The sequence below is a fragment of the Rosa chinensis genome, chromosome 5 (assembly GCF_002994745.2).
Source record: "Rosa chinensis cultivar Old Blush chromosome 5, RchiOBHm-V2, whole genome shotgun sequence".
In the NCBI taxonomy this organism is placed as follows: Eukaryota; Viridiplantae; Streptophyta; class Magnoliopsida; order Rosales; family Rosaceae; genus Rosa; species Rosa chinensis.
Window position 1 is genome coordinate 76748045 of NC_037092.1, and position 27046 is coordinate 76775090.

Genomic DNA, 27046 nt, shown 5'->3' on the forward strand with positions numbered 1-27046 from the left:
CACCTTCAACATAACCCATAATTAAGCATTAATTCATACCTATAAAATTTTGAAGAAAATCGACCCACAAACTCATGTTTTTTTATTATATTTTTATACATATATCCTAAATGTCAATTTTATCCTTACATTTAACAGAAAAATTAACAGAAGTACCAAAGTGTCAAACGGAGTCTAACTTCAAGTACCAAACTGTCCCCTTTAATACATCAGGTATCAAACTGTCCAAGTAGCAATATCTCAGGTACCATAGGAGGAATTTACACTACATATATATATATATATATATATATATATATATATATATTCCTTTTGATTATATCACTTATACCCTAACCTATCCCAGCCTAACATATGTGTTTAGCTAGTACAATAATATAATAACAATCATGAAATTGTTCCTCTTCCTCCTTTTAGGGTGATGAATGAGTGAATGACACACACGTGAAGAAATTTTTCATTGACCAGTGGTCGATATATGTGTAAGTTATTAAATGACTTGATGTAAGCGAAATTTATCAACAACTCTACTTCCATCAACAACTAATAAGAATCGTTTGTGGTGTTATCTCCGTAAATCTCATAACAATTATCAAAGTCATTTGTCTTATCCGCTTTCTTTGGTGAGTGAATGAGAAAGATTGAGATTGGATAACTTTGGGTTGGGCATATGGATATCCTGCCATCTACAAAAGGAGGAATCATTTTCGTAGTCATCTTTGATTGCTTAAGATGATGAACGATTAAGAGGAATCGTTTCTGGTGGGACAATCTTCTACCATTGAGTAAACACACACACGTTGTATTTGTATTTGAATACTAGAAAAAGGAACTTGTGGGGTTTCGAAATCGACATAGTCTTGTCTCAAGTTTAGGGTCTAAGAAGAACTTAAAATGTCCGTAGGAGAGAAGGCATTGGATACTAGCTATTTCATTTGCAATAAACTAAATGATCTTTTTCTTTGCCAAGAGATTGCATAGACCACACGATTTAAGTTATAATTAACCACCATTTTCTAATCCCCTACGCTACTCTTTGTTAATCATAAATTACTAACAATCGTTTAATTTTAATTCCTAGATATACAAATATATGTATGTGTGATTCCACTGTGTGATGCCTGTACGTATAAAAGTGGTGGTGCCCTAGTCCTAGGTTGCAAGTTATCTTAAGATGAGTACCTACATTTACATGTTAATTACTTGAATTGAGTGGGAATGCCCTATGAAACAAAAGAAAATGAAAAATATTTCATGTCGGAAGTCCTTCAATGGTGATCAATCATAGAAGAGTGCTTTAGAGGGAATTAATTAGTTTCACTATGCGGGGTTAATCATTTTTATAAAAATGAACCTACAAGCCTACAAGCTAACTAACTGTTAGAATATTAAATCGAAATTAAAGCTTTTAGCCATTTTATTTTTTGGAGTAAAGGTTAATTGCATTAGATAACCAGTCAAAAAGTCAGAATCTACAGACACTTAAAAACAGAACAACAAGTTCCTATCTAAGCACTGCAAACTCATTACAAGTCTAGTTGAACCTGCTATTGAAGCGAATCCATAAACAAAAAACAACTTCGTGTCTTTTGAGGAAAAATTATCTTCCAACCCTCCATCCGCTAGGCACACAATTATGGTACGAAAAGAAAGTTACTTCCTTGCAAACAAATAGGTGTCAATTCCTCATCCATAAGCCGCTTCCTCCAGTTCAACTCAAGATAATTACCAATTCCGTAAAACCATGATTTGAATTACGACTGGCACTTTAGAGACCATAAAGGAAGGCCCAACCTCACCCAAGGCGGTCCAACTTTCGGGCCAGGCCAGCCTAAAACACTAAGTAATGAAAGTGAGTGTCTAGGCACCCTCCAAACTGGCCCAATTCTGAATAGAATCAGACCTACTCAAATGAACCCAAGGAAGACTAAGACCAAATGGCCTAGGCCCACACCAAGAGCACCAAACCTGGGCAACGAGGCTAGCTTGAGACGTATGCCATTGCTGCCAACCTGCCACCTCCGCTACCACCATCTTTGGCGGCCGACCTCGATTAGTATCAAGCCCGATCATGGTGAACCCAAAGTTGTCCACTACCAATCGCAATCAACACAAGCCAAAAACAAGAAATCTGCAACCTAAGAGCCGCCGCTCGACTTGTCGAAAATAGAGAGATTGAAGCCTTCCAAATCCGACCCACTAACCCACCGTCACTCTTCCAACACCACGACGGCACAGAGATCAGCCGGTAGCAGCCCAACGTACCTAGTCGATCTGCCTCCCAGGAAAAGTCGTTGATCTACCTCAATCCGACAGCACCAAATCCAGCCACCAAGATACGGCTAAGATACTAGTATAGCCGGATCTTTCTAACGCTTTGTCACCACATAACAGACACTGAGATCTGTAACGTGCAGCTTACGAGAGCTCGCCGGTGAAGACTACCGCACCGCTGCCACACTGCTCAAAAACCCTAGGGCTCTGCTTGACTATGTGTGTGCATCTCTTGTTTTCTTTACCTTTTAGACATTTGATTATTGTCAATGTCATTTCTAAAAACACTCGAATTATTTGTTTGATCACAACTAAATTGTGAAAATGCTTCACATTTATTTATTTTTATATAGGAGTGGGGAACCTAAAAATGAATGGTTTAAAACTTTAAATGATGAGATAATTCATTATTCATAATTGATATGATGAGCTTAGAATGGTGGTGGTTAATCCTAAACCGACTTTTTGACTAGTACATGTCTATAAATGCAAGAATAATATCCTTTCTCAGAGATTTATGGCTCTCAAACTGTCGCTCTCTCTGTGGGGGTTTCGATGGCTTGCAAACCCTAGCTGCCATGGCCTGGGACTCCATCATCGGCAGACGCCAGCACTAAGCAGACAATCATCATCTGCCCTTCGCTACCTTAGCACACTAATCCAATGTCTCTTTGCAACAAAGGATCCATCAATCTTCCCCTTCAATGCATCACACTGGGCCGAACTCCAAGCGGATAACGAGGTCACTGTTGCCGGCCTCTCAAGGTGGCTATCAAGGAGGGAATCAGATTGGATGCAACCACGGAGGGGGCCTTTGATGGCTTCTGACAATCGCAGATCAGCAAAGAAATGGTGGATCCGGATTGTCTTTGATACGGGATGGAAGCAGAGGAAGAGGATCCGATATAAGGGTATGGGTGGTATCATGCATCAAATTGGCCGTATGGCGGTGAGCAGAGCGCTCCGATATGCAAGATTGACAAAAAAAAGCTTAGTGTCACGCTCTGTGGCTGCGGAGGCAGGGAGAGCTGTGGCTCATCGAATTCATGCAATGGTGGGTGATTTAGAATGGAAGCCGGCGAATAGATTGACTGTATTTAGAGCGGCGGCAATTGGCAGTCAGAAACCAACTGTGGATGTGGTCCTGGTGGCAGCAGAGATCGTGGTAGGCAAGGATAAGGGGCTGCCCTCTCCTGAAGGGGTGTCCAAAGAAATTGGGTGGCGCCATTCACGATGGAGGCCCAAATCGGTTTTGGTGCCTAACTCATTTTGGTACCCTAACTAGTCTTGGACTATTCTGGGCCATAAGGCTGCAGCAATTGGATTTTGGAATTGGACTGCTCCTGCAATGTGGACACCTATGAATGTTGCCAGGCCTTGGGCTCCTTCATGGACCAAACTAATGAGTTATAACTCCATGGGTTTTCGCATTTGGGATCCAGGAGGATTGCCTCAGCTAATCGTCATATTGTTCTTTATGTTTTGGGGTGTGTCTATGTACTATGTTTATTCTCATAGTTTTATAGGCTCGCTCTTAATAAGTGTGCACTGGTTGTCTAATGAGTGGTGTTAGCATACCACGTCCTAAACTTGTCCTTGAGTTTGGCAAGGGAAGGTATGATCCGTGCCATTTTGGTTTGAGATGAATGAATTACTTGATTCAAAAAAAAAAAAAAAACGAGAATAATAATAATAATTGACCATTTTAAGAGCAAGTGTTAAAAATTCCGTTGATTAATACGATGGTGAGTGGAATTTCATAACTTTTATCTTACAAGCTTATCGTAATGAAAAGACAAAACAAAAAGGGTGGTGCTATTCACACACCATTTTTCTCTATTCACACACCTCCTCTATTTTTCTATTACTTTAATTCAATTTTCTTTTAAAAATTACCCTAACTACCCTTCCTTGTAATTATGTTTCTTTCTTCTATTTGGCAAGTCAATCATCCTCAAATCCTAAACCTTTATTTTCCGCAGACACAGAAGACTTCAAAACTCTTTTCGATTGCCTATTTTCTTTTTCATCAAAAACTTCTCTAGCATAGTCATTCTATCTCTCTAATATGATGTTTTGAAGTTTAATCATGGTAGAACAAGAAACTTTAGACCCATCTTTTGAGAAAATTTTACATTTGATTTGCAATGGAGACATGGAAAAAAAATATATGAGTTCAGTGATCATTCAAGCTTCTTTGAATCCATTATTCCTAGTAAGATTCTAACTGAAATTATTTGGTTTATTTGAATCTATTAAGCAACTATAGAACTTTACGACAGCCTAATAATGATGACCTTATGATTATAAACATGATTTATTCTACTATATTATGCTAGTAGAACATAATTTTGTCTCCACATGAAGATTGCAACTCATTGCATTCAATATTATGTAGAGCATCTCCAAATTTTGTGTACATCATCAACTACAGTGTGGAATCTTGTGGCTGAATCGCTGAAGTGGATAAAACGCTGATTCCATTTTTTTAAAATTTTATTTGAGGATGATGCACCTGGATTAAGAGTCAAAAACAAACAATTTCGTACTTTTCCAAGTACAAACTTTACACTTTGGATTCAGTTGGGTAAAGACCTGAGAAGTATATTCTTTGTCTAATAATACATGTCATTCCACTTAATAAATGTATTATTTTTCCTTCATTTATAGGTAAAAAAATTTGATTTATTTTATAATGATGTTTGATTCATGATTGAATTGCCAAATAGAAAAAAGAAAAAAGAAACATATTTATAGGGGAGGGTAGTTAGGGTAATTTATAAAAAAAATTGAATTAAAGTAATAGAAAATTAGAAGGGGTGTGTGAATAGAAAAAAATGGTGTGTGAATAGCACCACCCAAAAAGATAGTTTCAAACTAATTAATTGACTGGAATCTCATGAGATCAATTGGCTTTTTTTTTGTTTTTTTGTTTTTAGATTAATTGGCTTTGGTAGTGTGAAACTCATCCCTTATTCATAGCAAAGTAGCAAGTGTTTGATTCTCCCATCTAACCTCTTCAATATTCATCTTCCTCTACATTATCATTCAAAAAAAATTAATAAAGCAGAAAAATCTTTTACATTTTTCACACGACACCCTCGTTCCCATTGATAAAGTAATCTGAGATTCACATCCAACACCAATTGGCAATGGATAAAGTGGCCCATACCCTTATAAACTCATAGGCAATGTCCCATTTTTTCTATGTGGGATGTATATATTCTCAACACTCATTTCATGCATGCTCTTTAATGAAAGATAAATAAATGCTGCAAGTATTTTGATATATATGATAATATGATCAGTGATCATGAGTTTATGACCAATTTTTTTTCCCTTAATTCTATCTCAGAATCCAAAGGACTGAGTTTGCCTTGTGAAGTTTTCCGAGTAAGCATATACCTGAAAAGAAGAACAAAAAGATAAGAAAACTAAAAATTAAAAGAAAGAAAAACAATTAGAACTAAAAAGTCCCCGGCGACACGGCGCCAAAAATTGATCGGTTATTTGTATGCCAACAATTTTCCTACTACCGATTTGAATGTCAATTGTAGAATAAGGAAGTAGGGTCTCCCGCAGAGGACTTATGGAACTAATTGTAAGACTTTCTGAGTTTAGGAGTTGATTGTGAAATTTGTAAAGACAATTGAAAGTAAATAACAAATAATGAAGTTGCTTAAGATTGAGAATCAATAGAGAAGCAGAAGTCAGGGAATGTATCCACCACCAAACAATCAAGTATGCAAACCATGTTTAACCTAGACTTATTTACCTAAGGATGAAGATGCTCAAGTTAACCCAACACCTGAATCAACCTATTATTTTTCCTTACTTGTATGCTAGGTGAGAGACGCTCTACACCTAACCTATTTCCTAAAATGCAACCTAGGTTGACGCAACTCTAGATTTAACACATAGAAATCATTAAGATTAAGAAAAACGAGACATCACAAGACATCATGAGTACGACGTAGTCATTTGGGTGTAGAAGGTTATATTAGTCATGATTAGGAACAAATACAAAAGTGCAAGCATTCTACTTCTTGATAATCCTGAGATGGTAATCTAGTTGCCAAAAAATATTTTCAAAGGTCAGAGTGTTAAAAGGAGTATGAAGGAATATCACAAGAAACCTATGAGTTGATATTGAAGAATGCATTGGGGGAATTTGTTTATAAACTTAAAAAGCTATATATAAATTATTTGACAGGACTTGCCCTATATTTCACCCTGAAATCCGAAGTGGCCCTCCAAAGTCCACCTTAGGAGAAATTTTACCAAAAAAATTGGCAAAATTACCCCTAAGATGGATTACCCAAAAATCAGACTTGTAAACAAGATTTTAACCCAAAGATTGCAATAGCTAAATTCAAATTTCAAATGCTTAACTTTACAATACAATTCAATAATCTGGTGATAAGAGCAATTTAAGAATTAAACCGATGTGAAAGATCTACTCTTTTTATTTGCTCCTATTATGGTAGTGCTCCTAGAACAGCTAATATGGTAGCACATAGGCTAGCTGCCTTAGCTTTTGAATCCAATATCAGTCAGGTATGGATAGGTCAAGCTCCAGACTATATAATGGATGCTTTAGACTTTGATTGTAACCATTTACCCTAATTAATGGAAACAGCTTTTTGTTTTTACTATAAAAAAAAAAAGTTAAATAGTAACCTACAACGAAGATGGAAGTGGTGGATACTAGATATGTCTCGACTCATATACATGCCCGACCTTAACTAATCTGCAGCTTGGGCACGAAAAACAGAAAGCCCAGGGAAAAATATTTAGAAATTTTTTTAGAGTGAGTGGATGAAAAATAAATAATTTTAAGAAAATAAAATAAAATTTAATGCTTTCCCAATTTTAATCTCTTAAAAACCGAGCATGTAGTGCAGATACGATAAGACAGTTTCAAATCACATCACCAATACAAATAATCTCATAAACTAATATAAGTATCTCATGAAAAATTATTTCAGACTATCACATTAAGGTCTCGTGAAAATACTTTTAATCATTATGTGGTACTACTATCTCAAATCATATTGTAAGTTCATCTCATAAAATACGCGCATCTCAAAACCATTTCGAAACCTCACATGATGAAATATCTCAAATACATACTGATATCTCAAATAAGCGATGATTAAAGGATACTACTGACTATTCATCTCATGCCACCTGAAGGGTACTGCCCACTTCGTGACGCATCGAAGGGTACTGCCGATTGGAATACAAGGAGGTGATGGTTAGAGAGTACTGTTGACTAACCATCTCATGTCATTTGGAGGGTACGGCCTATTCGGTGACTCATCGGAGGGTATTGCCGACCGGAATACTATGAGGTGATGGCTAGAGAGTATTGCCGACTAACCATCTCATGTCATCTAGAGGGTACTACCAACCGGAATATATTCTTGAGGATACTGTCAACCAGGTAATGCATGTATGCTCTAACAATAAGATTAACCTCCTCAAATACATAATATGAACTCATTAATTCTCATATAATTTCCTTAACTCATCCCCTTTCCGAAAATAACTTCTCAATAATCTATAAAATCTCCATAAATTATCCATACTCAAACATGATTCATAAAAATCTCAATAACTTGAAATTTAAATAACTCGATAATTAATGAAAGTTTTTAAAAGGAAATTTAATATCAATTTCGTTAATCTTCAATAAATTGGCGAAAACATGATTTCATGGAATTCCGATAAATCAACAATTTATGGAAATCAATAAATCGTAAAATCAATATATCAAATCTCAATATGAAAATAATAGTATTGCATGTACAATTCATTTAAAAGCAAATGTCCACTCACAGAATTATGGCTATGACAGCCATCCGTTGATTCCTCCTCGAGCTCGCTCTACATGTCGTTCTACGGCTAAGGTCAATTTGACCGAGATCGGCCGGAATTAGCTTCGAAAGCTTAAACACCCAAAAAATTCAATCGTTCGATTCTCTCAACTCCGATCGATTCGTGCTATAAGGCTTGTATTGGGATGATCAGTAGAACATAGGCTTCAAAACTCAGTGGTGGTGTTGCCGGAGGTGGCTGAAAAATGGCGATCGAACCTTTGCTACAGCGTAGCACCGAGATGAATTTTGCTTCGATTCTCTCTCCTCGTGGCTGGGTAGCTCGAACCATGATCATGAGTCTGTAAAGGAGGAGAATGAGGGTTGAATGACACCAGTGGCGTGGCCAGAGAAGGTCTGAAGGCAGAGAACCATTCGGATCTCGGTTTTGGGTCGGGCTGCAATACAGATCTGTGTCGAAAGAATTGGGAATAGGATATTTTGACGGAAATTGAAACTTTCCAGAAATAGAAGGATGAAATTGCTATTTATAGTTGATAGGAGCATTTTAATGCGATGTTTTAAGTGTTATTTCCTCATATTTACTTAGTTATTTCCTTAAATGAATCATTTTTGTTTAGGAAAGTTACTATTTTTAGGAAGTTTCTGTTTTTAATAATAGTTTCTATTTTCAGGTCCTATGGAGCAAACAAGCTGAAATGAGCTCAAAAAGAGAAAGAAAAGCTAGAGGGTGTTGGGAGAAGATTCCTGGAGGCACTAGGAGACCTTATGTCTTGAAGATGACACATGGAGGCCCAAGAATCTTATGGATTAATTTGGATTTTTGGCAAATGGAAAAAGCCCATTGGATTTAGGGTTTTGTGGACGTCAAAGAGGGATTTTTGGAGAATAAATCCTTAATTGCCGTGAATTATCAAGAAAAGATCAGAAAGACAACGTGAAAATCAAAGGATGATAAAAAAGATTACGTTGGAGAATATCAAGGGAGAATTTTAAGGAAGGGTGAAGTGTGTGCAACAAGATAAGGCTTAAAACAAGTCCAGATTCGTTCCTTAATTCCCTCAAGATATGTTGGCCGAAATTAAGAAATTAAAATCTGCAGTATTAATGTGAAAATCAAGGGGAGGACATTAAGGATAAAGTCATGGAGAGATTTAAGGGAGAAAAATGCATCCAGATACATTGTCTAGGTTCATGCCTAGATATTTGGCCGAAATTTATGAATAAAATCAGAAATAATCCTTGAAAATTCGGCTACAATATATTAGGGATTTATTTTGGAGCTTTTTGATTGGTTAGATGACACAACAGAGCTGATGTGGCGCTACGTGATTGGTCGAAGCTGTGTGGTATTATCAGATTAATTCCTTGAGAAATTAAAAGAAGGATCATGAAGCTTGGCCGTCCCCCTATATAAACCCCCCTATGCTAGATGTTTTGAACACACATTCTCATTCAGAAAAATCCCATAACGTCAAAGCTTTGTCCCTCTCTCCATTCTCTAGTTGCAAGTTCTGCGTCTTCAAGCAAGGACCTCATCTAGAGGGGACTGCCGACCAGATGACTCACCGGAGGGGACTGTCGACCGGGATATAGTCTGGAGGGGACTACCGACCAGACTATTACCTAGAGAGGACTACCGACTAGGTAATGTACGCATGCGCCGAAACTAGCCTCCTTGCCAACTCCTTTCTTTAAATTCTTTTCTTTTCACAAAAACCACACTTACTCAAATAATAATCCATTATAAATTTAATACTGTGCTGCATGCATTATTTAAATAAAATAAAAGTCCACTCACAGGTGAGTCTCGCAGCTAATCTTGCTGCCTGCCCGTGTCCTCCTCGCTCGAGGGCTCAGTACGTCCTGTAGCAATTGGATAGGATATAATTAACCTCGATAAGAAATTAATCTAAGAGTCAAAGCTTAATCCTTCAGAAATTAATACTCATTACTCAAAAGAAACTTCCTCTAACAACCAATTCTTCAATTTAGGATTCAACTCTCGAATTTCGGAATTCCTTACAATTTCAATGCCCTCAAAACTCTTTAACAACTCAACCATAATTTAACCACCAAATTATAAAATAATTCCTTCACAAAATTTCCAAGTTCTCTCTTAATTTTCCTTTTCAATCCACAATCACTTCTCCAACTTTCCAACACATTAATTCAATACGAAACTATAACCAAGAACATTTAACCAAGAGTTTTGGACCATAAAAATTCAGAAATCAAAACCAACACTAAATTATTTCACCAAGAGATTTAACCTATAAAAAATTATAATCCACAATACTCAAAACAACCACTTCCAACATCAAAATTCCAAGGAATCTCACTATCCAAACAACTTCAATTCTAACACAAAACTCAAAGATTAAACCCAATTCCGGTCAACCCATTTAGCTCACAATCAGCTCCACAACACACCCAACAATTTCTATACCTGCAACAAAAACCAAAATCAAGCAGAAATAGCCGGAAAAATCAAACCCCAAGTCAAGAACTCGTCTGCTATTGTTCACGATCTCCTTCACCTTCGATTCTCCCTCCACAGGCCAACACAAGCTGCAAGAAGTTAGGGATGAGGATTAGCGTCGCCCCAGCAACCAAAACCCCAAAGGAATCCGAAAAACAGAGGATCGGAGCCAAACTCCGGTTTTCCCCATTTCTACAATTCTCTTCGAAACTCAAAAACCCAGGATACCCAAGGTGAAAAACTTACATATCTAGGAAAAGGAGGGAGAGAGGATCATGCCATGGTGAGCGGTGCGCGCTGGGGTGGCCGGACGGGGTCGAATTCGCCGGAAGAAGCTCAGCGGCGAAAAGAAGAAGAAAAGGGGAGGGGGGTCGGGTCTGTCCCGATTTGGGGCTGCTTGACTTGCTCTTTCCTCCTTCCAATAATAGAAACTTATTTAAAACAACAACTAGGAATAGTAACTTTCCTTTTTGGTCAAAACTTTCCCGTAAAAACTCCAATTAACACAAACTACGTAACCACGAACTCGATTTTTTGTATACTACGACATTCTTAAGGCAATTCCCAACTTAACAGACAAAATAGAAAGTCAACTCCTTGGTCAAAACTGGTAGATGTAACTAGTAAAAAAAAATTTAAGGTACGGGGCATTACAATTATATTTTATATTTGTATTAATTCTTTAATTATTTTACAATGACAGGTGTACCCTCAATCCCAGGATTAGAACGATCCCTATTTACCGTATACTAACGATGACATTTTAGGGTTAACTTATACGCTTGCTTTTAGCGTATCAATAGTAGGTTTCTTGAAATAGTAACTTCTACTTTTCATACCGTAACTTCTTCATACGAACTCTAATTTTTGCGTGTCGCGCGTCCACGGACTCGGTCAGACTCTACAACTTTGCAAAAGGAAGTTGTTCACAAAGTGAATCATAGAAAAAGTCAACATTTAGAGCTCCTAAAAGTTCAAAATGAAAGTAAAAAAGTAAAGATTTTAAATGTTTACTGTCTAAATAAACGGTAAACAGGTAAATCTAAATACGGGGCGTAACATTATTCCTCTTAAATATAGTAATACAAATAAATACTTTATCCTCAGTATTGATGCGTGTCTCTAAGTAGTAGTAACATTGCACAACCAAGTGGGTTGTGAACCTAAATTGTGACACGCCATTAAAATTGCATATATAAGTATAGGACAAAATATTGTTTACTCCCTATATTTATAGGGAGTTAATGTTTCAGTTTCTGACATTTCAATTTCACCTAAAAAGTCCCTAAATTCTCCAATTTCAACTAATTGGTCCTTGCCGTCCATTCCCCGTCAAAATCTCATTTAAATTGTTGACGTGGCATTTTTTACATGCTGAAATGTCTATTATACCCTCACTTTTTTTCTTTTATATTTATTTTTTCCTCACTTATATATATATATATATATATATTTTTACCTCTTCTTCTAACTCTCTCTCTCTCTCTCTCTCTCTCTCTCTCTCTCTCTCTCTCTCTCTCTTCCCTTAACCGTTGTCAACGACCACCCACCACCACCATCACAACCCTCATTCCTCTCGCCGACGCTTTTGCCCCACCACCTCCTCCAAAATTTTCAATACCCGTTATGCTATCATATGCCACCTGAGTATACGGCGCCGATTCGGCGTACGTCTCCACGTACTTCAGCGGCTGTGGCGGTAGATGCTCAGGTGCTCCTGTCACCATCCCTGGGAATCCGACGCTCGCTACATGCTTCTCCAGCCAGTAATCTGTCGGAGCCGAAATCTGCTGAGGCATCGTCACTAGAGGAAGCTTTCCGGCAGCTTCTGCATGTAGTAATCACTGGCGGCGACACCGTAGCTTCCTCCTCCTTCTCCGATGAGGTTATTATCACCCTTTCTTCGGTATTAATGATCAGTTTGATCTCCAAATTGTAGCCTCTGCAAGTCTTGCAGTTGTTTCTGGAACTCCACTGGGCTCACTACCGGATTTGACCAGATGACCCGGTCGTGGCCGAGGCCTGATCTGACTTGATACTCCAGCGGAGGTGCAATGACCTGTTAGACCTGAAACTATCGCTGTGATTGACCGAGAAGAGAAACAGTCATCCTGGCGGGCCTAGCGGAAGCCTAGTAGAGGCGATCGTATTCGTGCATCATGTGCTTGAGGTTGTCGTCGTTGGTGATGGAGATCAAGGCGTCGAGGTCTTCCCCTGGGAGCCGGTACTTGAATGACATGCGTTGCTGTTGTAGAGGGTAGAAAGCCTGGCAACGAGGGCGGGGAACTTGATGGTGTGTTCAACGGCGAGGATCTTGGTCTCGCCGCCGATGTAGGTGAGCTGTTCTCCATGGTCTTCAGGGTTTTAGAGAGAGAGAGAGAGAGTTTTTTTTTTGTGAAGCCTGGTTTTATGAGTGCATGATGAGAATGGGGAAAGGAGGGAGAGAGAATGTGTTGATATGTGGGCGGATCCGAGGAGGTATTTAAAATTGTGGAGGAGGTGGTGGGGTAGAAGCTCCGGCGAAAGGAATGTGGGTCATGATGGTGGTGGTGGGTGGTCGTTGACAATGGTTAAGAGGAAGAGAGATAGAGAGAGAGAGAGAGAGAGAGAGAGAGAGAGAGAGAGAGAGAGAGAGAGAGAGAGAGAGAGAGGGAGAGAGAGAGAGAGAGGGAGAGCAGGAAGAAGAGGTAAAATATATATATATATATATATATATATAAGTGAGGAAAAAAATAAATATAAAAGAGAAAAAGTGAGGGTATAATAGACATTTCAACATGTAAAAAACGCCACGTCAGCGATTTAACGGAGATTTTGACAGGGAATAGATGGTAAGGACCAATTGGTTGAAGTTGGAGAGTTTAGAGACTTTTTAGGTGAAATTGAAATGTCAAGAACTGAAACATCGACTTCCTATAAGTATATGGAGTAAACAGTATTTTGTCCATAAGTATATAACTCTATGCAACATGATCTAACTTAAATAAACCAAAGGACCAACTCAGTCATTCACACTACATATTAGTAAGTCCCAATAATGGTGAATACAGGTATCATTTTGGAGTGCAAGGGAGAATATTATGACATATAATGAATTAAAATTATATAACCCTTTGTTTCGCAGTGGTCAATATTTTTTAAACTTTAACTTAGAATGAGTATTACAATAAGGGAGTGAAATTTGCACTCTCCAAATTGTAAACCACACTCCCTTTTTATTTTTAAATATTATTCTTATGTTTGTGGCATATGATTTTCCAATATTACCCAAGATCATTTCTACTTGGTTAACTTTCACCTAGATTTCCCTCTGCTAAAAGAGATCAGATGAAAGGTAATGCCGTTGGGATAGATTCCCCTTTCAGTTTCATCTCTGTTTAGTTGTTGGAATTAAGAAACTCCCACATGCAAGTTTACTGGGATTGTCTGCAACTCAAATGGTTCACGTTACAGATTTGGATAGTGCTGAAGGGGACGACGACAGCGGCTGGGCTGTTGACGACAGAGTTGATACTGGCAGCATTGGCGGCGGAGATGGAGGTGGTGGGGGTTGGTGTGGCGACATTGCTGCTTCTTCCGGTCCCCAATCCAAATTCTTGATTGATTGGGCCACTTGGGCCTTGAACTATTCTGTGGGCCTTTTCTATGGGCTCATTGGATTGCTCTGTTGGATGGATTAATGGGCCTTTATGGCTCATAGTACTGTTTAAATTTTGTTTTGGGTCGTAAAAATCAGAGCCTTAGTTGAAATTTTATGTCTGCTTCGAGGTTTCTTGGTTTTTGTTAGAATAATGGTGTGTGGACTTCCTAAAAGGTGGGTGTACTGGGGACTTTGTGGTATTTTTATTCTTCTAGAATAGGGATTTTGGAAGGTTCTGAGGAATGATTCTTTCTGTAGACCCCATAGGGGTGTTTCGTTTTTGAACTGCTTGCTGAACTTGATGAAATGGCTGACCTATTTCGATTAAAAAAAAAGAGAATTAGTAAAAAACTATTGAGTTAGGAATCACGTATACCATTTTCTAATTCCATATGGTCTCCAACAACTTAACGGAAAGATTTAATGCTTTTACAGACACAAAGCCAACAAATTAATGCTCTACATCTTTGATAAAAAAAAAAAAAAAAAGTAATAAAAAATTGATGTGAAAAGCTAAAATAAATCAAATTGCGTTTGATATGATTCTGGACAATGTGTCACGGGGGTCATCCATAAATAATACCCACCACCTTTCTTAAGATTAAGCTAATGAGAATTAGAATCACAATTATCACAACTTGTAATCCCACTTCAAGAATCTCCAGTCAAATTGGTCTCCTAAAAGACTATGCATATATCGATCACTCTCTCTTTTTGGTTAATGGGGTCATCAGTCATGGGTTGAATTAATGGGGTATAAATAGATTAATTGAATGATGCTCTGAACGTTGAAACCCCTCTCTTCCAATTCACGGATTAAACCAAAAATGCACAAGTATCATATTTGGATCAGATTTTGTAGATCTTGTTCTGCCTTTTTATTTCTTTTTTCCTTCTTAATTTCTCATGGAGAATCTGCCTTTTGAAATGTAAGTCACACGAAATTATTTTACATGTTTCATTCTAATTAGCACACTAGCTAGTGTAGTACTTGTTCATTTTATTTTGTTTGGTTTTTTTACTTACCGGAATAATTAACTTATGATTGTCAGTATTTTTTTTTTTTTTTGAGAAAATATAATTTCATTACTTATTCATGGCTTAAAGGCACATTACATGATTCTAAAAATAAATAAAAAAGGCACATTACATCAATTATTGTATTATATCGAAGTCATAGATGATACAAGCTGCCAAAACAATTTGATCGGTAAACCCTCATTGCAAACAAAATAAGAAAACAAAAAGACCAAAACCCTCACAACCTAACTCTCCTTCAAAGTAAATCTAGTCGCCTAGAGGCATCAATTGGTGTACAACATAAAAAACTAAGAATTAAGCCGACAAATACCCAAATCCATTTACAGGCAAATAACTAAAAAACTAGATTGGGCCAAAACCCACTAGATCCACCAAAAACTAGATCCAGCCGACCCAAGAAGAAAACAGCTCCTAGACCTAATATGACTGGCCCGACCCAATTTTAGCCTCCACCCCTTTGAGCAAACAAACGCACGCACACCGGAGCGTACATCCAACGCAACTGCCATCACGCCTAAAGGACACCATCACCACTGCAATGCCGCTAATTGGAAGACACCACCAAGCCCTAAACGTACTAGCCACACCCAAATACTGTTGAATTTGGATCGCTCCGCACCGCAAGCCTCCAATAGATCCTCAAAAAAATGCCATCGCCGCCACCAAGTCAAGACCAAACTGCGCTGCCGACGTTGTCCCATGAAGCGGTGTCCGCGACTGCCCAAACCACAGAGGAGTATTAAACCTGAACAACACCACCCACTCACTATCAAATCCCAAGCACTGTGATCCCAAAAGCCAGAGGGCAATAGAAAACCATTCTCTTCCGGTTAAGGCTGTCAATGGGTCGTGTCGAAATGGGTTCATGTCGGGTTAAGGTATTTGTCATATCGCAAGATACAAATCCAAACCCAACCCATTTAATAATTGTGTCAAAAATTTAAACTCAAACCCAACCTATTTATTAAACGGGTTACCCGTTTCCAACCTGCTTAACCCATTTAACAAATAGGTCATGTCGTGTTAGACAAAATGATACATTTAAGGGTTAATAATGCGAACTAAAAAAAATGCATAAATTGATTAAATTCACCAAAAACTCCACCAGACAAAAAATATAAATAATTTTGTATATTTATAAATAAGTAAATCCAATAATTATAAAGAAAATTATTTCAAATTATCTAATCTATGATCAAATACTCCCAACGTCCAAAATTTCAAGAATAAGTATAGCATAATCGGGTTATACGGGTTCACTTCTTGTTGGCGGGTTGACATGTGGCCGACCCATTTATTAAATGGGTTATGGCGGGTTGACCAACGGCCGACCCGCTTTTTAATTATGCGGGTTCAACCCGTTTTATTTCGTGCGGGTTTCGAGTCGTATTATCAGATCGTGTCGGAATTGACAGCCCTACTTCCGGTAGCAACTCATCATCAACAAGGCAAGTGCTAGCGCTGTCGGCAGATTGCCGTTGGACGAGTGGAAGGATCTCAGAGTTCTCTCTCCCTCCGCTTTTTCATAGGAAACCTAGAAAGGAATTTTATGTACGTGAGCGTCAGTATTTTTGTAATGAGTGTTGTACAATTATTGCCGAGTTACTTAATGAGTTTTGTTTAGTGTATAGGCTATTATGGCTGTCGGCTTTGATTGATTATTATTTATTAATGTAATAATCATTTCCTTTAAAGAAAAGATTTAGAGAGCAAATTTATTTATTTACACTCCTCTCAATTAAACTGACGTTGATCTTCAATAATATTGATGTCAATATTCCTTGGGAAAAAGTTGTCATTCTCTTTTCGCTGAATAGAAAAAGCAACGCAATAAAATTTATCTATCCTTACATATTCTTTCTAGTAGCAAATATATACTTCATGTAGTGTAATAAGTTTTCACAAAAATTGGTTGGTTTCAATCACGAAATTTGTCTCCTAAGGATATAGGACTTAATTTTTGGTTGGTTACCCTGTGATGTGTCTCTAAAACGTAATTCTTAGACTCACGAGTCTTTCTCATTGTGTTGCCTGTTAGTTTTACATCAACCATTAGAGGTATAAACTATTGTCCGAACTTTTGAATTTAATCAATATAGTAATATTTCATTCACAATTAATTTTTTTTTTTTTTTTGAAGAAATTAAGCTTTGTTCTTTGGATTGATGAAAAAATGTTGAGAAACATTACCATAAAAAAAAATTATGAATTAAAGAATCATCAAAACTTCAATCATTTTGCATGTGATTAACAATTAATCATACGTTGATGAAACGAAGTGCAAAATTGTGAGTGCGCGGCCTATAATCAAGGGTGTGAGCCCCTCGAAATGCAGTGTCGGATCCACCAGATCAGCAGTCCATGAGTCCAGCTCAAATAATTTTTGTACTAGCATGTGCCACACTCTACGTGTGTGGGTGTTTTGGTTTTTTGGTAATAAGGAAGTGGGTAGTTTCTTAATCAAATCAGTTTTATACACCAATAGCTATTGTTTATTTTATTTTAAGGAATTTTTTTTTTTTAAATTGACATTATCATCCCTGTTGGTTATTTCAATTTCAATAGTTTTTTAATATTATAGGGTTATATTCGTCAAATTTTTTAGTTTTGAAAAGTAAATTCTCTTCTATTAATAATAGTATTGATAGATAAATAAATAATTGGTGATCGAGTAAATTCTAGTATCCAGAGGGCAATCCATGCATGAGATTTACCTCTTAACATTGTGGGCACCGAGCAATGAATACATGTTTGGAACCTGCAAGTATTAATTATAACGAGTGATACCACTTACACAAGTCATACGTGCACCTCTCGATTCGAGATTGGTTCTTTCTCATTTTAAGTAATGACCAGAGAGATACGTACAGTACTCGACTCAGCACAGCACACTCAATTATTTCTCCTGACAATTCAAGGAGATTTAATGGAGTAGTCACAGTGATCCATCAGTAGCTATATCTGAGGGGAACAGAGAGGTCAAGGATTTGGTTGAAGTTAAGTGTCATTTCATCAAGTCAAATCTGTCAAGTAATTTAGCAGGTGTTTTGTGTTAGGCACGTTAATACTGAAGCAACACTTCCCTAATTTGGCATGGATACCTTTCGCAGGGTTATTCATGTGCTGTAATACAATAACCACTCTGCTTTACCCTTTAAAAAAAAAAAAAAAAAAAAAAAAAAAGACGACCACCACTCCAAAGACATTACCATGAAGAACATGGAACTGTGGAAGTTAATTGATGGTGTTTTGTGTTGAGAATATATTCATCTCACATAGGAAAAATGAGACATTACTTATGAGTTTATAAGGGTTTGGGCCACTCAGTGGTTAGAGCACCCACTACCTATGTACGAAGTCATGGGTTCGAGTCATCATGGGGGCAGGAGTGAAACCCTTTTATCCTCTTTTAAAAAATGATGAAAAAGATAAGTGTTTGGGTCATTCCATCCATTGCCAATTGGTTTTGGATGTAAACTCCAAATTACTTTATCATGGTATCAGAGCAGGTTACCGACGTGTGCATACCTCACGGCCACACGAGCTCCCAGTCAACCAAAGTTGTCAACGTGTATGGTTTGAAAATTCGCCACACATGTGGGGGCGTGTTAAGAATATATTTATCCCACATGGGAAAAATAGGACCTTACTTATGGGTTTATAAGAGTTTGGGCCACTTCATCCATTGCTAATTGGTTTTGGATGTGAACCTCAGATTACTTTATCATTTTGTTGTAACCCTCCACCCTCCTATAATTGAAAATTTCAATATATCATAAAAACAGCTATTTGATTAATTATACACGCTGAAAAGATATGACTTAAATTTTAGTTTGTAAAATCTTACATCATCATAAAAGTAAAGAGTTATTTATTGAATTGTGAGACATAGAACTATGTATATTAAGATCGAGATTTTATATAAAAACCTCATACCCATTTCCAATCGAGTGTCGAAAATAAATAACTTGTAACATAACATACAATATACTTACAATACATGTCAAGACACTCATGTGAGACCCTAGTGACCGTGAAAACAGTACTACTTAATAAGAAACTAAGTTCATCCGGATTGCATCTAATAGTGTAGGTTAAGCTAAGAGACTAAAAAAAACCCTAGGTTTTCTTTCTAGCGTGAGAAAACTCTTAAGGCCGGTGGCGTCCGTGTACTTGCAGATCAGCCCTGTCCGGTGGCAGCCGGACGTCTTCGCAAGCCTCTGGCCTCGCCGACGTGTCGTGGTCTGCTGCCGGACGGGATATTGATGCTATTTGCCCAGGAGCTTTCATGGGAGAGAGGTTTCCGCTTGTGGTTGCAGTATGCTGGTTTTGTTGGAGTCTCTTGGCGTCGTCTCTGAATCACAGTGGGTATTGGTGCTTCGTCGTGGGTTTCCAGAACAGACGTTAGACGTTTGGCTCGAGGAGGCTTTGATCTGGTGCGTTGCATCGTTTTTTGTTCGTAGTGGTGCGGACCGGTTTGCTTAGGTCGAGGTGGCGTGGTACCATGGCAACAAGGCGGTACGAGTCGCGGAGGCTGAGGCAGCATGGGATGTGGCGGTACGGGTTACAGCACGGTGGCGGCGAGGTCGTGCGGCGATGTCATCTCCTGATGTGAGGGTGTGATGACGTTTTTGGGCTTGGATCATTCCAGTATTGCTGGGCCATGGATTGGGCCTTTTCTCTTTGGGGCTATTGGGCCTTCTATTTATGCCTGTTTTTTTTAGCCCTAAGCCCAACTCTAGGATAGTAATTTTATTACTTTCAATAAGTCCCTAATTGTTTTAGGGAGCTACGCACTTTTGTGCTTCTAGCGAATCTTCCGGAGTACTACAGATGGAAGATTCATGCTATTTCGCTGTATTTAATGTCGAGTGAGTGACCTAGTTCTATGTACCACTGTGGGTACTAACACATCTTCTTGTCTGTCTATAGATGGGAGCGGAAGAGTATGTAAGGGTCATTCTGGCTTTTGATCAATATATTGGCTACTGCCTTCTTTCAAAAAAAAAAAAAAAAGTGTAGGTTAAGCTTCTAGAATTAAATCAATTTTTTTGATAAATAAAAATGGTCATCATAATCCCTTTTCAATTTAGTCACCAATTTCCTCTTGATCTCTGCACTATTAACCATTAATCCTGGCACTGTTAGAGCAACTCCAACAGATTCCCTATATTTTGATTTTTCTCTACTTTAGGGAAAAATGAGCCTCTTTTGCTCCAACAGATTCTCTATAACTATCTCTATTTTAGGGAAAGTGAGGAGAGAGAAAACCAAATTCCCTATATTTACAGCAAACTCCAAAATTTTAAAGAAGAATATGGAGATTTTATAGATTACTATAAATTAGGGAATTTGTTGGAGTTGGAGAAGAACAATAGGCTAAAGGTTTAACTTTTGCTTCTCTATAATACAAAAATTATAGGAAAACTGTTGGAGTTGCTCTTAACACATTTATATTCCCGGGTACAAGATAATGTGTGGAAGACTGGAAGCAGATGTGTGAAGCAAAGATTAGGCTAGCACTTGTAATTAATGGGGCAACCATATCATCATAATCTCCTTTTAATTAGTGGGTTTTCCATTTCTGTCCTTAAATGGCCTGAATGATTGACCTTACTGAGACTCCAATTCATTGCCATCCACTTCAAGCCAGTGCAGTAATCACACGCACCAAACTTGGATGTTGCAAACACGCAATCATGTATATTTGGACATGTTAATAATGATTCAGATTTTCTATTTTTTGGTGACATTGTCACACTAGCATTATTTTATGTGAGTATGTTGAGCTTTACTACATTACATTGGCTTTTTTCCCCCTAACCATAATAGAGGGGGAAATGTTATATTCATGATGGTAACTATATATTATATCATTTTATAAATTGGTATGACGTTTCTAACCATACATTTTAAAAGGTCATTGTTTATGTGTAATCTTGTATTAGTTTATACATACGTACTATTTGATAGGTTCTTCGAACTTATAAAACAAAAAAAAATGTATTTTTTAGTTAATAAATAAGTACACAAAACTTGTGCAATTAAAAATACATACATATATAATACATTAGAGTCATAGATAGTTTGTAAAAAGTTAGCAATATAATAAGTATGATAATTGTCAATTTGGCACATCTCAACTATTGATTCACTCCTTCCTCCCTCACCGTCACGAATGCTTAACGGCTTTGTCAAACTTATGAAAGGTAAATCATTAGTGTCAAGAATTTTTCAAGTGAGCACATAGGAAAAATTAAGAATCAAACCATACCACCTATAAAGAAATACAAAAAGGATGTTGTTGACGTTTTTAGTGAGGCTTCATGTAGTAGTACGAATAAAAAAACATCATTATGATAGTTTTATCTACAAAATTGCAAGTATGATAAAAACAGTGAATTAGTGCAAAAAAAATCATTAACGGTGCGACGAATAACGTTGTCCAAATTTTACTCTTAGGGCAACTCCAACCATAGGCTCTATTTGGGGGTGCTATTCTCATTTTAGCACCCCCTTGTTGCATTATTCATGTATGACTTAATTCTCATCTTCAACAATGAGGTGCTATATGGGTGCTATTTTCACTATTCTTGATTAAATATAATATGAGTGTAATGTTGATGAATATTATATTAAAAGTATGTTAATATAGTTAAATAAGGTAAACAATTGTGAAGGAGATGGAGGATATTTGGTGTGAGGAAATAGAAAAGAATGGGTTGATATTTATAGAATTTCCCACAATTTACTGTTCCAATAGGTATATATTTTTTTTTCCCTCAATTTTCTGGTAATTTTAAAAAAAATTTGGAACAAAATAGAAATAATAACCCTTGATTTAATAAGAGTCATTGATCACTTTTTTTCCTTAAATCTGAGCCGTCAGATTAAATAAGGTCAATTTGAGTAAAAACAAATAATAACCCATTTGCTGGGCCCTATGAACAGTATCCGAGTCTTGGTCTTGGAAAAGTCTCAAATATGAGACTTGGGATGAGCCCAAGTCCTATAATTTTAGGACCAACTCCCCCTAAAAAATATTGTTGGAAATGAAAAGTCTTATAATTCAACAAAATCTAGTTTTAAATCCTATGGTTGGAGTTGCCCTTAATGCCCGTTAACTATTAATCTTAGCTCCAGAATTAAGCTGCATGAACAAAGATAATAATTAATTTTTTCTTTTGTGCGGTAAAAAAAAAAGAAAGTAAAAGTTAAAATGAGGTGTAGTTTAGTGAATAAGCGCCCTGTGGTGAGTATAAATGGAAAGTGGTAAAAAAAGGGTAATGGATTGCTACTGCAGATAGGGATTAGGGAGTTGAATAGTAAATATGTCACTTCCATTGGGGCCACCATGTGAAAATATTTGTGAATACCACCTTCCTTCTTCAGCTCCTTCTATCTATACCCCTCGATCTCACTACACAAACCCTCCCCTTCACTCCCTCTCTCTCTCTCTTTCGTTTTCTTAGATGAGAGTGAGAGTCTCATTCATCATATTCATTCATCCATACTTTTCACGTCCCATCACCAAACGCTCCCCTCTTTCTTCCCTCTCTCTCTCTCTCTCTCTCTCTCTCTCTCTCTCTAAAACCCATTTCTTAGCTTTCTCTCTCTAAAACCCTCTATTTCTCAAACACAAAACAAAAACAAAAACAAAAAACTCAAAGAACTTTTCCCGTGAAAAATCCACAGTAACTCACCCCTCCCCCCTGAAGCTCCCAATTCTCATTTCACATGGAGGAAGGGAGAGAGAGCTAGCTACACATATATAAATATATAGCTTATATTCTTAGAGAGCTAGCTAGCCCACAGATACATACCCAATTGCTAAACAAAACAGAATCATTGTGTAGTCCCTGTTCTTCTTGATGGATTCAGCTTCCGGTGGACCATCCGACCCTAATAGCGTCGGAGGCGAGGCTCCACCCGCCGCAACCGGGTCCGCCACAACGACAGCTTCGGCTTCGGCTTCGGCTTCGGCTTCGTCATCTCCAGCTCCGCCGAGCCGTTACGAGTCGCAGAAGCGGCGAGACTGGAACACGTTCCTGCAGTACCTGAAGAACCACAAGCCGCCACTGACGTTGGCGCGGTGCAGCGGGGCCCACGTGATCGAGTTCCTCAAGTACCTCGATCAGTTCGGGAAGACTAAGGTGCACAATTCGGGGTGTCCATATTTCGGTCATCCGAATCCTCCGGCGCCGTGCGCCTGCCCACTCAAGCAGGCGTGGGGTAGCCTCGACGCGCTCATCGGACGGCTGAGGGCGGCCTACGAGGAGAACGGCGGACGGCCCGAGTCGAACCCGTTCGGGGCACGCGCGGTGAGAATCTACTTGAGGGAGGTCAGGGAGGGTCAGGCCAAGGCCAGGGGTATTCCCTACGAGAAAAAGAAGCGGAAACGGCCAAGTACCGTTACGGTGGCCGGGAATGTGTCGGTGGGTTCCAGTAGTGCTGCTCAACAAGGCGGCGATGCTGCCGCTGGCGGAGGTGACGGTGCTCCAACTGGTCAATCTACTGCTGCTGCTGCTCCTGCAGCTGTTACAACTACTACTGCGGCAGTATAGGTTCCACTAATTTTCTCTCCTTTTTTTTTTTTTTCCTTAAAAAATATTATTCCCCGTTTAAAAATGTGATTATGAGGTATGTATATCAAGGCGATTCTCTGATGATAATTGGATCGACCCAAATGAACGAAAATTTTAGAAATTAATTTCGATCTTTTGAAGATCGGATTACCCAGACATCTATTGCATGTTCGATGGAAATTCCCCGAAAGGCTAAGTGTAGGTTCGATCTTCTCCCCGTAGGAGGAACAATAGGGCCGTTATTATGCTCATTGCAAAACTTATTTCGCTGATTTGTTGCTACAGTTTCAAAGCTCTAACTATGTTGCTATTATAATTGATAATAATTCTGGGAAATTTGCAGTCCCGTCGAGTGAAAACCATTACTATTATGATTTATATTTAGATTTCTTCACATGAGACAGATTGCAGATATACAACTACACAGCGCAATAGTCCTTGAAACGATTAATAAAGTTTTAGATTTGCTTTATTTCAACGAGAATTTTATGATATTCCGGAGTATAAGACGTCCTGGAATCTAGAGTCATTAACCCCAACTGAGTGCAATATATATCATACAAAAACCCTCCTCCTAGCCTCCTTCAAAGACAAAGCTCATGACTAAACCAACACATCATAACTGATGTAAATTGATAGTGATACCCCTTACTTAAACAACCCAATTTACAATATCATTGAGGTTCATTTAATATATTGGATCTCCTCAATTATTTATATCCCCATCTGCAAACTACTGTTGTTACTCGTTTGGTTTATATAGCAAGTATATCAGTGCGGACTGTGGAGGGTCACAACCCTATTTACTGAGCATAGGGTTGGTTCATCTGGTCCCCGATTTTCTTTTGTCACTCTAAAACCCCCACGTGCGCTTCTGATTCACTTCATTTCTTACACTCACAGTTTCAGGTGTTCTCCATCTTTGAATCTCAGATTTTGTTTCTCAGACTCAGATATGTAACATTAATTCTTCGGGTTTTGGTTTCTTGGTATTTGTAATCTGGATCGTTTTAATTCTTTCAGATTGAGTAGCCTGCTCTCTGTTTCATTGTTCTTCCTGAAAACAACGTTTGTTTCTCGCTCTCTGAAAAGTGAAAACAAACAAACAAACAAGCTAGGATGATGGGGAGGAGGAGAAAAACCTTATGTGATTGCTTGCTTGCTCTTATTTTATATTTGGAGTAAACTCCACCTCAGTGTGAAAACGACCACCAGCCAACCCTTTTTTGCTTCCATATTTATTTATACATATCTTTGCAAACTATTATATACCAATTTGTTATAATAGCAGAGACTACCCACCCGGCACTAGTCACTCAGAAACAAAAACTCATTTCTGGATTTCATTAAATTAGCAGTAGTACTCCATATCCAATTGAAATGTCATCATGCTACATTTATTGTCCTATTAATTCATGAAGCTGGTAAAATTAAATTATAGTATTTTTTATTTATCAATCTCTGGTCTTTTTGTTTGCTTCATTTTGCTATTCCTTGACCTTTTCTTTTTCTTATTTATGAACATTATTGACATCCTTGTGCACTTTGCAGGGTGCTTTCACTTTCTAGCTTTTTCAAGAATCACTACTGTTGCGATATTTTGTCCCTCTTTTCCCCAACTATTTGCCCTTTTACGTCTCTGCCTCGAGTTAGTTGTTTGCTCCATTTCACTCTTTAAGACTTTAACTAATTAATTTTACCACATTATATAAGGTATTCTGCCAAGTAATTAAGAAAAATCCTTATAATTCATGTAATAAGTACATCTTAAAAGCGATATAATTAATATGATTAGCTAATTTTATTAAAAGAATGTAGTCGCTCTCAATCTCTCCATATTACGCATCACATGTTTTATAATCTAAAAAATTCTCTTAAAACTATAATCCTAATCCTAACAGTACTGTTTTTTTTTTAAAAAAAAAAAATTTTATTTTATAAATCTTTTTACTTTCTCTTCTTCTTTTTGTCGAATGGAAGTTCTGATTACACATGCACCTAAATTTTTTCATCTTAATCTTCTGAATTTGCCCCATATCTCAACAACCCCATACCGCCCATCTCACCATTTTTACCTCTTCCATCTCATCCATCCGGCCCCTCCAACCTAGATCGTGTTGACATATCCTTCTCCTGGGCGATTTTTGCTGTGTTTTATATATGTGTAATTTCCAGTTAGGGTGTGGGTTCCACAATAGGGAAAAGAGGCGGAACGTGTGGAAATAAAATTTTTTTTGAGGAAATGAAATTTCATTGAACTAGCAATAGAAATCGCTCAAGAGGGCATCCCAATGGGGAATATATAAAGGCCAAGAAAGATTTAATCCTAGAGCTAAAATAGAACAAATTAGAAGGTGTACTACACCAATGACTGGTCCATGTACAATAGAACACTGCTCTGAAACACTTATAGGAAAACTAGTAGATAAATCCTCAGCCTCCTCAAGATAATTACCAACAATATAACTATTTTCACGACCTTGAGATTTGTAGATCAAACCATCAGAATCTGAAATCTGGGCATGCAAGAAATCGGCCAACCAATCAAATCTAGACTCATCCCAGCCTAAAATGCACTGCTCGCCAAGGCACGCAATTGTGGTACTCACAACGTGAATGTACTGAGACTCTTTATAGAATGTAGAAAAGAACAGTCTACCGGAAAGTAAAATCAACATCCCCAGCGAAAAGAAAACAGGAGAATTGAACAACATCATCGCATCTCCTGGCATGGGTCCCAAATCCACCCCCCTAGAGAGGTTTAGCCCATCGAATGGATTCAGATCTGAGCCCAACAATAGCCCAAAGCGTTAGCCAGATTTGATCAGGACACCAAACTTTTGTTTGGCACCCAATCATGCCATCTCCGCGCGGCCATCAGCACTAACTGCTTTTGCATCTCTAACGTAGCCCTACTCAAAAGCGCCGCAATCAACCACCACTCTAGCAGACCACCAAACCCCATCACGACACAGAGCAGATCCTCCGTCGTCAACCTCACGTGTGCACAGCCCCACACCACTACCATCACCATCAATGACATAGCTGCAAGGAAGCAGTGAAGTCACCATCTAAGACCGGGATCCTAGAGCCATATTAGATCCCTTGAGCTGACAACCTTGCCCAAACAGCGATCAGTGCTCGCTTGATCCTGATGAAAGAAAATAGGTCCATATGATTGTTT

At 38.0% G+C, this 27046-nt stretch overlaps 1 protein-coding gene across 1 annotated transcript; it reads left to right on the forward strand.

Annotated features, from left to right (window-relative positions):
• Positions 1–22726: 22726 nt before the first annotated feature.
• Positions 22727–24018, forward strand: LOC112167704 (protein LIGHT-DEPENDENT SHORT HYPOCOTYLS 6). The gene has a single exon (XM_024304752.2). The coding sequence runs from the start codon at positions 23149–23151 to the stop codon at positions 23839–23841; it is 693 nt and encodes a 230-aa protein (XP_024160520.1). The 5' UTR covers positions 22727–23148; the 3' UTR covers positions 23842–24018.
• The last annotated feature ends 3028 nt before the right edge of the window (positions 24019–27046 follow it).